A 14,643-nucleotide genomic window follows, 5' to 3' on the forward strand; every position below is an offset into this window, starting at 1 on the left:
ATTCTGGAAAGAGAAGAAAGTACATTAAAGAGAGCATTAGTGGACTTAGTAAAGTAGGAACTAATTGGGGTACCAGTGGGTTAAAGGCATTGGAAAAAATGGCTTTGAATAACAACATGGTGGCTAGAGAAGGGAGGAGCATCAAGTTTGAGATGTAACTTGTGAAGCAGCATGATCAATTCTTGGTGGTAGTGGTGGAGATATCTAATATGAAGAGGGATTAAAGGTCATTGGCAGTCTGGGAGAATGAAAAAATGAATTCAATGTGTTAAAAGTACTTTTCTGGTTATATCTCAGGCTCCTTTTTCTCTGCTAGCCCCTTACATATTCTTCAGAATTTGTCCCAGGCCTAGATCTCTTCTTACTAGGTCCAGTTAGGTGATTACTCAGCACCTTCTGTTGTATGTGAGACGAACGATTGTATTTTAAAATAGATTTGGAAAAAGCTTCATGTAGTCTGGACCTTGGGTGCTCATCACTGTTGCTACTGAGGGATATTCTCCTAGGGCTACATGTGTGGTTTATAGAATCAGTAATCTGATTCTCTCTTCCCTGAACTCAGGACCCACAGAACCAGTTACCTCTATGGCATTGATCTTCTGTGGAGTCTCATTGACACTTTACAGTCAACATGAACAAAACTGAACTCCTCTCCATAGGTATTCTTCCAGTGTTTTCCACCTAATGAGTTTATTCACATAACAAATGTTTGTCAGCACTCTGTTATCTGGGGCCTGTGTGCTAAGCACAATAGATGTGGTCCCTGTCCACATGGAGTTTGTATTCTTTATTCCTTCTCCTGTCATTGGCCAAGTCTTACTGAGTTATTTTTAATTTCCCAAACATAAACGCTCTATTACTCTTATGTGGTTGTATGTGACACTTTCTCTGCCTGAAACACTGTTCTTCTACTTTATAATCTCAAGTCCTTCCCCATCAGGGCAAGTTGTTGCTCCCGTACAGACTCATAACACTGTTGTGTTAGCCCTGTTTTATTACTTATAACACTATATTTTAACTGTTTCCTTGTTTAATTTTTCCTATAAGATTCTAAATAACTTGAGGCAAAGGTCATTTTCTTGTTTTCTCAGTGTATGGAAAATACTCATTTTATCTGAAACGCTTAGTAAGTATTTTATTAATTACTATAAAAACAGTAATATTGAAGTCATTAGCTAAAGGTGGAGAAGACTATTACTTACTAAAAATCATATAGGAAGGTAAAAGTGAGTGCCAGGTGTGTTTTATAGACTTTTTTTTTGCCCCAGATTTAAGACTCTCTGCTTAAACTACAAGTATGGATTTTAAATGGATTGGAGAGTCAGGGTGTAATAGAACAATGATCTGGAGGTCCCATCTATAAAATCTAGGGTAAAAAATTAAATTTGACTCACAGTTGAATGTATGTTCGTACTGTAACCATCTTGGGATCTGACTGATTCTCTAGTTAAATTTATTCCTTTGAATATATCTTAGGAATATTGAATTTTCTATTTTCAAATTAAAATCCTATATATATGATACTTCACAGGTTTTTCCAGCTTCTGATCTTAATATTTCCTTAAAAACTTTTTTTCCTTTAATACACTTACCTTTTTTTTCCACTTTAAAATTTTTCTAAGATTTGAGGTAGAGTGTAGTTAATGGCATTTTACTCTAATCTGCTAAAGAGGACTACAGCCAAAAAAAAAGTGATAAGGTTTGGATTTTAGAAATCTGATCTTTTTAAACATTGATCTGATAAATATACTGCTTATGTCTGTGCTGAGGGATCATACAGCCTGATGAAAAAAGGCATAAACAGTTAAAATTTAACTTTGCAAACTGCTACCTCTGTGTCCTTGGTGAGTTACTTAACCTCTCTGTTTCTCAGATTCCTCATCTGTAAAATGGGGATAGTATTTTCCATACAGAATGATAGCAATTTAAGCAACCTTAGGATTTGCATAGTTGAAATCTAAAATATACTGATCCTTGGGGGAGAAGATGGTGATGATGGATTTTAGAAAGTTGAAAAATACTGCCCTAAAATGTTTTTCTCCTTTGATAGCTTTTTGACAGATTGAGAGATGAAAATCCAGATTTTAGGGAGAAAATTATAGCAATCAACAGTGAACTCACCCAACCTAAACTGGCTCTTAGTGAAGAAGATAAAGAGATCATCATAGATTCTACTAATATTATATTCCACTGTGCAGCTACAGTAAGATTTAATGAAAATTTGAGGTAAGTAAAGGTATTTGTATGATATTTGAACTGCAGCATAGTTAAAAGATCTAATTTGAATTCTATTTGTTAGTCAAGTCATTTTGAAAATGTTTTGAAAATGTTTGCTCTCTATTGTAGCTTTCAGTATCCTACAGCATGTTAAAAGAATTTTCCTTCTCTTAACAGTTAAAAACATGGGATTGCTAGTGTATGTTTCTTAGAAGTAGTTGCTGTGAATTTAAATATGGGGCAGGGAGAAAGCAAATGGGAAGTGTGGATTAGAAGAAAGAACTTTACCTTGGGTAGGAGTATTAGTCTTAACAACTAATAGTGTTTATTTCCTTTTCCCTCCATTCTTTCAGAAGTGTATTCTCCAGCAGCCTTATTTTTCTACTTCACATATATTGATCTGATATTAAATATTAAATAGTTGGGCTCAGGTTTTGCAGAGAAAGAAAAAATGGCTTATACATTGAAGTCATACCTTGTTTTTGTTTTAAAATTTTGGTATCACTGTAAATAGGGTACACTAGATATAGGTTTACTTTAAAAACAGTTTGGACTTCCTTCAAGATACCTATTTCAAGAAAAAACATAGCTTTCCAAATGGTCACTATGTTTTAAAAAGTCTCACGTATATGCAATTCAAATAATGATGCTTAATTCAGGGCACTTTTGATGTTATACACAGTTTTATAATATAAATCTAATTATATGGTCTTAGATCGGTTAGAATGGTGTATATTTTTTAGGTTTCATGATTTCTTGAAGGGCTTCTTAAAATGTTTTTAAGTTCAGTTCTGATTATAAAGGACTTTGAGATTATCCCCCATATTGTCTGTAGAAGTGCAAATCTTAATTGACACTGTGTGACATGACAGTTCAGCACCAAAACATTACAGAGAGTTCTGCTTGTATTTCAGGTGAGGGAAATGATTAATAGTCCCTTATGTTTCTTTAACAATGTTTTATAGTTTCAAGGTGTTTTCTCACTCATTATTTCATTCCGTGCTTACATTACCCACTTTTATATAATGGGCAAATCCATTTTATACTTGAGGAAGCTGAGACAGCACTATGTAGTGGAAAAGGCATGAGCTTTGGAATTACATACCTTGGTTCTAATCTTGGCTTTATCCTTTATGATCTGGTGATAATTATTTATTTACTTTTTAGTTCTTTTTATGCAGCAGTTATGTGTTCAAGATTCAGAAGTGACAAAAGAATCTTATTAGAACTTAGTATAATCTCATTTTCATAAAATATGTGTGTATACATACATATTTTACATACATATCTTTTAATATTGGCCAGGTATTATATTTGGATAGTGTGATTATAGGTGGGTTTTTATTATGAAATAGTCAATCTATTGGGTATTTTACCTTATTCTAGCTTTCATGTTTTTCATAACCAAAAAAGAGTTCACATAACATTATGAAAGTGTTTTGAGGAAAAAGGTATATTCATACTTGATAATTGTGGTATAATCCTCAAAGGGAAAACTAGATGTTTTCAAAAGGGATATTGTTTTGCAAACAGGCAAAATTCATTCAGGTGAAACTCATCTAAATAGCCTTATGAAAAGGACCCAAGTGTAATACTTTTGGGGCAAACATTTTCTTTCCTCTTTGTCTTCCCCTTAGGATAAGCAACATTACCATTAACAAAAGGGAAAATTTATTATTATTATTATTATTTGTTCTTTCACTAGAGATTGATGAACATTTATTGTTCTTCTCTTCCTTGCCAAGGCATGTATGTTTATTCACCTAATCGCAGTTGTTATATTGAAATTACTGTTTTCTATGAAGCAGTTTTAATGGATATTGATGTCTAAGTGGTGATATTACAACATTCTAAAATAGTGTAGGTTGACATAACTACTTTTTACAGAGCAGTTATTTTTTTTTTTAATGGTTAGAATTTTTATGTCTTTTTTTCTTAATATATATTTTATTGAAATCTAGTTGCTGTACCATGTTTCAAGTGCACAGCAAGGTGATTCAGTTATTCATATACACATATATTATTTTTAAGATTGTTTTCCATTATAGGTTGTTACAAGATATTGACTGTATGTGGTTCCCTGTGCTATACAGTAAACCTTTGTTGCTTCAGAGCAACTATTCTTTATAGCCACTTTTTATGTTAGCTCACAAATAAAAAATGATTCAAAGCCTTTACTTCCAGGGCAAAAAAGTCTAGATTTTACTCCCCAAACTATATTTTTGGATAAATCAGAATAAATTGCACACAAATCCTATTTGCAAAGTCCATATAGGCTAATAGAATATGCTTAAATAAGCATAAAATAGAAAATGTGGAGTTACTGAAGAGCATATGTTAAAGTGCTATGCTAATTGAGAGGTAGCAGAGCTCATTTATTTTTCACATATGGTGGTCTATAAATCTTGAAGTGGGGAGAAATGGATATCAAGATTAGGAATTATAAAGAAATACTGACAAAAGGAGAGAGTGATATTGAGGATAAAAAAGGGAGTTACTTAAATAGTTGATCATAGTCTGGTATCCCTTAAGTATTAAGGAAAGTGAGGGTAGGCAGGGCCAATGGAGTTGGGAGTAAAGAAGTATCAAGAGACTAGAGACCATGATGAGAATGTAAAACAGGATTAAGTGCAGAAATGGAAGGACAGATAATGTGGTGTGGGGAAAATTCATAGTATGAGGTTTTAGAGATGGAACAGTTGGGGTAAGAAGGCCCAGGGTAGGAATATGAGAGTAGGTGTTCCGAAAGGAGTGGAAGTAAAGATCCATAATTAGAAAAGATTAAGAAACTGTTGAGTTTAAGGGCATTGATACTCAAACTTTAGAGTGTATTATGCAGCTTAAGAATTACTGGAGAATGTGTTAAAAATGCAGAATCTTGGACTGTGTTTGCCAAATTCAAATCCTGTAGTTTTGAGATAATAACCGGGAATCCTCATTTTTAGGAAGAACCTAGGATATGACTTATTTTATTTTTTTAATATAAATTTATTTACTTTAATTGGAGGCTAATTACTTTACAGTATTGAATTGGTTTTGCCATACATTGACTTGAATATGCCACAGGTGTACATGTGTTCCCCATCCTGAACCTCCGTCCCACTTCCCTCCCCATCCCATCCCTCTGGGTCATTCATCCCAGTGCACTAGCCCCGAGTATCCTGTCTCATATATCAAACCTGGACTGGTGATTCGTTTCACATATGATAATATTATGTTTCAATGCCATTCTCCCAAATCATCCCACCCTCGCCCTCTCCCACAGAGTCCAAATGACTGTTCTATACATATGTCTCTTTTGCTGTCTCGCATTCAGGGTTATCATTACCATCTTTCTAAATTCCATATATATGCGTTATTATACTGTATTGGTGTTTTTCTTTCTGGCTTACTTCACTCTGTATAATAGGCTCCAGTTTCATCCACCTCATTAGAACTGATTCATATGTACTCTTTTTAATGGCTGAGTAATACTCCATTGTGTGTATGTACCACAGCTTTCTTATCCATTCATCTGCTGATGGACATCTAGGTTGCTTCCATGTCCTGGCTATTATAAACAGTGCTGCGTTGAACATTGGGGTACATCTGTCTCTTTCAATTTTGGTTTCCTCGGTGTGTATGCACAGCAGTGGGGTTGCTAGGTCCTATGGCAGTTCTGTTTCCAGTTTTTTAAGGAACCTCCACACTGTTCTCCATAGTGGCTGTACTAGTTTGCATTCCCACCAACAGTGCAAGAGGGTTCCCTTTCCTCCACACCCTCTCCAGCATTTATTGCTTGTAAACTTTTGGATAGCAGCCATTCTGACTGGCATGAAATGGTACCTTATAGTGGTTTTGATTTGCATTTCTCTGATAATGAGTGATGTTGAGCATCTTTTCATGTGTTTGTTAGCCATTTGTATGTCTTCTTTGGAGAAATGTCTGTTTAGTTCTTTGGCCCATTTTTTGATTGGGTCATTTATTTTTCTGGAATTGAGCTGCAGGAGCTGCCTGTATATTTTTGAGATTAATTCTTTGTCAGTTGCTTCATTTGCTATTATTTTCTCCCATTCTGAAGGCTGTCTTTTCACCTTGCTCATAGTTTCCTTTGTTGTGCTGCTGCTTCTACTGCTAAGTCACTTCAGTCGGGTCTGACTCTGTGCGACCCCATAGATGGCGGCCCACCAGGCTCTCCCGTCCCTGGGATTCTCCAGGCAAGAACACTGGAGTGGGTTGCCATTTCCTTCTCCAATGCATGAAAGTGAAAAGTGAAAGTGAAGTTGCTCAGTCATGTCCGACTCTTTGTGACCCCATGGACTGCAGCCCACCAGGCTCCTCCATCCATGGGATTTTCCAGGCAAGAGTACCGGAGTGGGGTGCCATCGCCTTCTCCACCTTTGTTGTGCAGAAGCTTTTAATTTTAATTAGGTCCCATTTGTTTATTTTTGCTTTTATTTCCAATATTCTTGATGGTGGGTCATAGAGGATCCTGCTGTGATTTATGTCAGAGAGTGTTTTGCCTATGTTCTCCTCTAGGAGTTTTATAGTTTCTGGTCTTACGTTTAGATCTTTAATCCATTTGAGTTTATTTTTGTGTATGGTGTTAGAAAGTGTTCTAGTTTCATTCTTTTACAAGTGGTTGACCAGTTTTTCCAGCACCACTTGTTAAAGAGATTGTCTTTTCTCCATTGTATATTCTTGCCTCCTTTGTCAAAGATAAGGTGTCCATAGGTGCGTGGATTTATCTCTGGGCTTTCTATTTTGTTCCATTGATCTATATTTCTGTCTTTGTGCCAGTACCATACTGTCTTGATGACTGTGGCTTTGTAGTAGAGCCTGAAGTCAGGCAGGTTGATTCCTCCAGTTTCATTCTTCTTTGTCAAGATAGCTTTGGCTATCAAGGTTTTTTGTCTTTCCATACAAATTGTGAAATTATTTGTTCTAGCTCTGTGAAAAATACTGTTGGTAGCTTGATAGGGACTGCATTGAATCTATAGATTGCTTTGGGTAGTATACTCATTTTCACTATATTGATTCTTCTGATCCATGAACCTGGTATATATTTCTCCATCTATTTGTGTCCTCTTTGATTTCTTTCACGAGTGTTTTATAGTTTTCTGTATGTAGGTCTTTTGTTTCTTTAGGTAGATATATTCCTAAGTATTTTATTTTTTTTGTTCCAATGGTGAGTGGAATTGTTTCCTTAATTTCTTTTTCTATTTTCTCATTATTAGTGTATAGGAATGCAAGGGATTTTTGTGTGTTGATTTTATATCCAGCAACTTTACTATATTCATTAATTAGCTCTAGTACTTTTCTGGTGGAGTCTTTAGGGTTTTCTGGGTAGAGAATCATGTCATCTGCAAACAGTGAGAGTTTTACTTCTTCTTTTCCAATTTGGGTTCCTTTTATTTCTTTTTATGCTCTGATTGCTGTGGCCAAAACTTCCAAAACTATGTTGAAAACAGTGGTGAGCATGGGCACCCTTGTCTTGTTCCTAACTTTAGGGGAAATGCTTTCAGTTTTTCACCATTGAGGATAATGTTTGCTGTGGGTTTATCATGTATGGCTTTTATTATGTTGAGGTTTATTATGTTTATCATAAATGGATGTTGAATTTTGTCAAAGGCTTTCTCTGCATCTATTGAAATAATCATATGGTTTTTATTTTTCAATTTGTTAATGTGGTGTATTACATTGATTGATTTGCAGATATTGAAGAATCCTTGCATCCCTGGGATAAAGCCCACTTGGTCATGATGCATGATCTTTTTAATATGTTGTTGGATATTGTTTGCTAGAATTTTGTTAACGATTTTTGCATCTATGTTCATCAGTGATATTGGCCTGTAGTTTTCTTTTTTGTGTCATCTTTGTCAGGTTTTGGTATTAGGGTGATGGTGGCCTCATAGAATGAGTTTGGAAGTTTACTTTCCTCTGCAATTTTCTGGAAGAGTTTGAGTAGGATAGGTGTTAGCTCTTCTCTAAATTTTTGGTAGAATTCAGCTGTGAAGCCGTCTGGTCCTGGGCTTTTGTTTGTTGGAAGATTTCTGATTACAGTTTCAATTTCCGTGCTTATGATGGTTCTGTTAAGATTTTCTATTTCTTCCTGGTTCAGTTTTGGAAAGTTGTACCTTTCTAAGAATTTGTCCATTTCTTCCAACTTGTCCACTTTATTGGCGTATACTTGCTGATAGTAGTCTCTTATGATCCTTTGTATTTCTATGTTGTCTGTTGTTATCTCCATTTTCATTTCTAATTTTATTGATTTGATTTTTCTCCCTTTGTTTCTTGATGAATCTGGTTAATGGTTTGTCAATTTTATTTATCTTCTCAAAGAACCAGCTTTTGGCTTTGTTAATTTTTGCTATGGTCTCTTTTGTTACCAACAAATCACAAAAGAAATCAAAAAAGAAATCAAAATATGCATAGAAACAAATGAAAATGAAAACAGAACAACCCAAAACCTGTGGAGAACTGTAAAAGCAGTGCTAAGGGGAAGGTTCATAGCAATACAGGCATACCTCAAGAAATAAGAAAAAAGTCAAATAAATAAACTAACTCTACACCTAAAGCAACTAGAAAAGGAAGAAATGAAAAACCCCAGGGTTAGTAGAAGGAAAGAAGTCTTTGAAATTAGGGCAGAAAATAGGATGTGATTTGGAGAAGGCAATGGCACCCCACTCCAGTACTTCTGCCTTGAAAACCCCATGGACAGAGGAGCCTGGTAGGCTGCAGTCCATGGGTTCGCTCAGAGTCGGACAGAACTGAGCGACTTCACTTTCACTTTTCACTTTAATGCATTGGAGAAGGAAATGGCAACCCACTCCAGTGTTCTTGCCTGGAGAATCCCGGGGACGGAGGAGCCTGGTGGGCTGCCGTCTTTGGGGTTGCACAGAGTCGGACACGACTGAAGCAACTTAGCAGCAGCAGGATGTGATTTAAATGACAGATGTCTGGGTCCCCTGCCTTGGTCGATTAATTGGCCCCTAGACATCTGTTTCTATATCTTCATTAAGTTAAAAAGAAAAATCAGCAGCATTAGTGATGAAATTAGTAATGTAGGTAGTATTTTTGTAATCAGTGATGTAGGTAGTATTATCAGAGATAGGAGAGTGGTGAGGGAGAGATCACAATGGCCTGGGTAATTTATTGAAAATGTAGTTTCCCAGGACTCAGTTTAGACATTGGAGAGTGTCTAAGGATGAGGTTGAACAGTCTGCATTTTTAATAACTCAACCAGTGTCAGTCATTCCAAGGATGAGTTCCTGGTCTATGTCTTAGAGGTGTTATCAACACAGATTTTGAACAACCCAATATAGAAGACAGGTGAATAAGAAAATTTATTAGCTGTTCAAGTTGAGGTTTCTCCTTTCTTGAAGTGATTTCTGTGTCTGCATTTATGATGGACCATTATTACAAAGATTTGTTCATTTTGCTCTCCCCACCAAAAGCCAGTGTTACATAAAATGCATTTAAGAATTCATATAACCAAAACATAGTGAGAACTTTTATTTTTGTTTAGCACTACTGAATGCTTTCAGATCTAACACGTCAGGATCTCAGCCTAAAGTTCAAGGTGTAGAAATTGGATGGTGGTAAAACAAGAGTGAGGATACTAGCCTGGCAGGGATATTAAGAGTTATTTATGTGGGCACAAAAATGCCTTCAGGTTTGGGCTCTCAGTTGCAGATGAATGGTAAGAGGTGAGCAGACAGCACAGGTGTGCTTCCTTTGTAAAGTTATTCCTTACTTTCAGTGACCCAGAAATTCTGTCACCATCCTCAGGAGCCTGTAACAAAATATCCTTTGTGTCTTGCTTCCAAAACATTACTCTCCCTACCACGATTGTTTTGCAAATGGGAAAGTAGATAGCACATTGCCTTACAGTCTAGTGGACAGTATCCTCTCTGTGAAATGTCTTTTTTGTTGGATATCTGTTCAAACAGATTTTCCTCCTTCAGTTGAGATAAGGAAAGAAAAAGATAAACTCATGATTGTAAGACCCCAACCTGATTATTTCATTGAAAACATTTTTTTCTTCTGTTTCCATAGGTTCTCAGATACTATTAAATTAAGAGAAAAAATAAGACCCAAGAGTTTTTTCTCATGAATTATTTCTTGTTCCTAGTGACCCAGAACTTGTTGTCCTGTCCTCAGAAACCTGTAATAGGATATTCTCTGTATACCTTTTCCAAAACAGCACCCTCCCCATTCCGACTGTTTTGCAAATGTGATATGCATCAAAGCACTACTTTACAGTTAAGTGGACCAGATTCTATCTGTGACATATTCTGGCCTTTTAAAAGAATGGTTGATTTTTTTTTCTTCTTAAATATTGAAAATGTAACTCAAAACTATTTTTATTTTTTAAAAAAATTTTCTTGTGGTTTCTCTTTGAAAATATAGTGTTCCATGAAATGTAAGCATAAAATTATAATTTTCCTATTGAAGCAATTTCTATATTTCTGACTTTTTCATATATAATTTTCATGATGTGATATTTCATGTTATTACTTAGTATAGCAAATTTACGGAATTTTTCTGAGGGTGTGGGAATAAAGGGAACCCTTCTACTCTGTTGGTGGGAATGTAAATTGGTGCAGCCAATTTCTTTGGAGAACAGTATGCAGGTTCCTCAAAAAACTAAAAATAGATTTGCCATATGGTATAGCAGTTCCACTCCTGGGTGCATATATCTACACAAAACTATAATCCAAAAAGATATATGCAACCCTGTGTCCATAGCAGCACTATTTATAATAGCCAAGACATGGAAACAACCTAAATGTTCATTGACAGATGAATAAAGAAGGTGGGTATATATACATACAATGGAATGTTATTCAACCATAAAAAAATAATGAAATAATGCCTTTTGCAGCTACATGGATGGACCTAGAGATTATCATATTAAGTGAAGTAAGTCAGAAAGAGAAAGACGAATACCATATGATATCACTTATATGTGGAATATAAAGTATGACAGAAATGAACTTACCTGTGAAACAAACTCACAGACATAGAGAACAGACTAGTGCTTGCCAAAGTGTCGGGGAGGGTTGGAATGAAAGTTTAGGACTAGCAGATGCAAACTCTCATATGCAGAATGGATAAACAACAACAGCCTAATATATAGCACAGGCAGCTGTATTCAATATCCTGTAATAAACTGTAATGGAAAAGAATATGAAGTATATTTATATTAATATGTATATAACTGAATCACTTAGCTGTACACCAGAAACTAACACAACATTGTAAATCAAGTATACTTGAATTAAAAAACAAAAGCAAAAATGCAACCAACAATCCCCTGAAACAACAAATTTAGGAAATTTTAATTTCTTTTTGAAAAATTAGGGTTAGAGTAAGTTTTTCCTCTTAGTTAAAATTTCAGTAGTTAACTATATTAGTAACTGTTATTTCTGTAATTCCTGGTGCTTTATCATAATCTCTTTCAGATCAGTTGTATCAGCTTATAGTGTCACCAACACTGTATTAACTTTGCCAGTTTTTTTCACAGTATACTGGTTTTGAGTATTTCAACATTTCTCCCCCTCAAATAAGTTATAAACGAAAGTATAATATAAAGTGGGCTTCCCAGGTGATGCTAGTGGTAAAGAACCCACTAGCCAGTGCAGGACACAAAAAGACATGGGTTCGATCCCTGGGTCTGGAAGACCCCCCTGAAGGAGGAAATGGCAACCCACTCCAGTATTCTTGCCTGGAGAATCTGATGGACAGAAGACCTTGTCAGGTTACAGTCCATAGGGTTGCAAAGAGACACAACTGAAGTGACTTAGCATGCAAATAATAGATTGCGAAAACTACTCACCCTTTAAGTAATATTTTTTAAATGCCTATTTTGGAACTATGTTAGGAATAATGCTAAGTACTTGCAAGCTTTTTTTTTTTTTTTTTCATTTAATTTTAGATAAAATCTTAGTAGGTAATCTCTTACCTGTTCTCCTTCACTGATGAGGACACAGGCCGGAGTGCCTGAGTGACTTTCAGTTCAGTTTAGTCGCTCAGTTGTGTCCAACTCTTTGCAACCCCATGAATCACAGCACGCCAGGCCTCCCTGTCCCTCACCAACTCCCGGAGTTCACTCAAACTCATGTCCATCTAGTCAGTGATGCCATGCAGCCATCTCATCCTCTGTCGCCCCCTTCTCCTCCTGCCCCCAATCCCTCCCAGCATCAGGGTCTTTTCCAATGAGTCAACTCTTCGCATGAGGTGGCCAAAGTACTGGAGTTTCAGCTTTAGCACCAGTCCCTCCAATGTACACCCAGGACTCATCTCCTTTAGAATGGACTGGTTGTATCTCTTTGAAGTCCAAGGGACTCTCAAGAGTCTTCTCCAATACCACAGTTCAAAAGCGTCAATTCTTTGATGCTCAGCTTTTTGACAGTCCAACTCTCACATCCATACATGACCACTGGAAAAACCATAGCCTTGACTAGATGGACCTTTGTTGGCAAAGTAATGTCTCTGTTTTTCAATATGCTATCTAGATTGGTCATAACTTTCCTTCCAAGGAGTAAGTGTCTTTTAATTTCATGGCTGCAATCACCATCTGCAGTGATTTTGGAGGCCCCAAAAATAAAGTCTGCCACTGTTTCCCCATCTATTTGCCATGAAGTGATGGGACCAGATGCCATGATCTTCGTTTTCTGAATGTTGAGCTTTAAGCCAACTTTTTCACTCTCCTCTTTCACTTTCATCAAGAGCCTTTTTAGTTCCTCTTCACTTTCTGCCATAAGGGTGGTGTCATCTGCATATCTGAGGTTATTCATATTTCTCCTGGCAATCTTGATTCCAGCTTGTGCTTCTTTCAGCCCAGTGTTTCTCATGATGCACTCTGCATATAAGTTAAATAAGCAGGGTAACAATATACAACTTTGACGTACTCCTTTTCCTATTTGGAACCAATCTGTTGTTCCATGTCCAGTTCTAACTGTTGCTTCCAGACCTGCATATAGGTTTCTCAAGAGGCAGGTTAGGTGGTCTGGTATTCCCATCTCTTTCAGAATTTTCCACAGTTTCTTGTGATCCACATAGTCAGAGGCTTAGGCATAGTCAGTAAAGCACAAATAGATGTTTTTCTGGAACTCTCTTGCTTTTTCGATGATCAAACAGATGTTGGCAATTTGATCTCTGGTTCCTCTGCCTTTTCTAAAACCAGGTTGAACATCTGGAAGTTCATGGTTCATGTGCTGCTGAAGCCTGGCTTGCAGAATTTTGAGCATTACTTTACTAGCGTGTGAGATGAGTGCAATTGTGCGGTAGTTTGAGCATTCTTTGGCTTTGCCTTTCTTTGGGATTGGAATGAAAACTGACCTTTTCCAGTCCTGTGGCCACGAATTTCCTGGCATATTGAGTGCAGCACTTTCACAGCATCATCTTTCAGGATTTGAAATAGCTCAACTGGAATTCCATCACCTCCAGTAGCTTTGTTTGTAGTGATGCTTTCTAAGGCCCACTTGACTTCACATTCCAGGATGTCTGGCTGTAGGTGAGTGATCACACCATCGTGATTATCTGGGTCGTGAAGATCTTTTTTGTACAGTTCTTATGTGTATTCTTGCCACCTTTTCTTAATATCTTCTGCTTCTGTTAGGTCCATACCATTTCTGTCCTTTATTGAGCCCATCTTTGCATGAAATGTTCCCTTGGTATCTCTAATTTTCTTGAAGAGATCTCTGGTGTTTCCCATTCTCTTTTTTCCTCTATTTCTTTGTATTGATCACTGAGGAAGGCTTTCTTATCTCTCCTTGCTAGTCTTTGGAACTCTGCATTCAGATGCTTATATCTTTCCTTTTCTCCTTTGCTTTTGGCGTCTCTTCTTTTCACAGCTATTTGTAAGGCCTCCCCAGACAGCCATTTTGCTCTTTTGCATTTCTTTTCCATGGGGATGGTCTTGATCCCTGTCTCCTGTACAGTGTCACGAACCTCCGTCCATAGTTCATCAGGCACTCTATCTATCAGATGTAGTCCCTTAAATCTATTTCTCACTTCTACTGTATAATCGTAAGGGATTTGATTTAGGTCATACCTGAATGTTCTAGTGGTTTTCCCCACTTTCTTCAATTTAAGTCTGAATTTAGCAATAGGGAGTTCATGATATGAGCCACAGTCAGCTCCCGGTCTTGTTTTTGCTGACTGTATAGAGCTTCTCCATCTTTGGCTGCAAAGAATATAATCAATCAGATTTTGGTGTTGACCATCTCATGATGCTGATAGGTATGCTAAGCCAGATTTGAACCCAGGTCTTATTCCAGAGTCTGTTTTTAATCCCACTTCGCTTCAGGATGTATAAATTTAAAAAATATTATTCACACATATTTTTCCATGCTTTTATAGTTGTCATAATTTTTTTAATGGCTGTATTCTTTCATTGTGTTAAAAATACCTACTTTATTAAATCATGTCAGTGAATAT

General features: G+C 36.5%; 1 protein-coding gene across 6 annotated transcripts in view; it reads left to right on the top strand.

The window, feature by feature from the left end:
• Positions 1-14,643, top strand: part of FAR1 (fatty acyl-CoA reductase 1) — a 78,380-nt gene that overhangs the window by 41,242 nt on the left and 22,495 nt on the right. For all 6 annotated transcript variants that reach the window (XM_025266687.2, XM_025266688.2, XM_025266683.3 and 3 more), the window contains one exon: positions 2,051-2,226. In XM_025266687.2, the coding sequence (XP_025122472.1) occupies positions 2,051-2,226 (176 nt within the window). The remainder of the gene's footprint in view (positions 1-2,050; positions 2,227-14,643) is intronic.

The sequence above is a fragment of the Bubalus bubalis genome, chromosome 16, assembly GCF_019923935.1.
Source record: "Bubalus bubalis isolate 160015118507 breed Murrah chromosome 16, NDDB_SH_1, whole genome shotgun sequence".
NCBI classification, from domain to species: domain Eukaryota; kingdom Metazoa; phylum Chordata; class Mammalia; order Artiodactyla; family Bovidae; genus Bubalus; species Bubalus bubalis.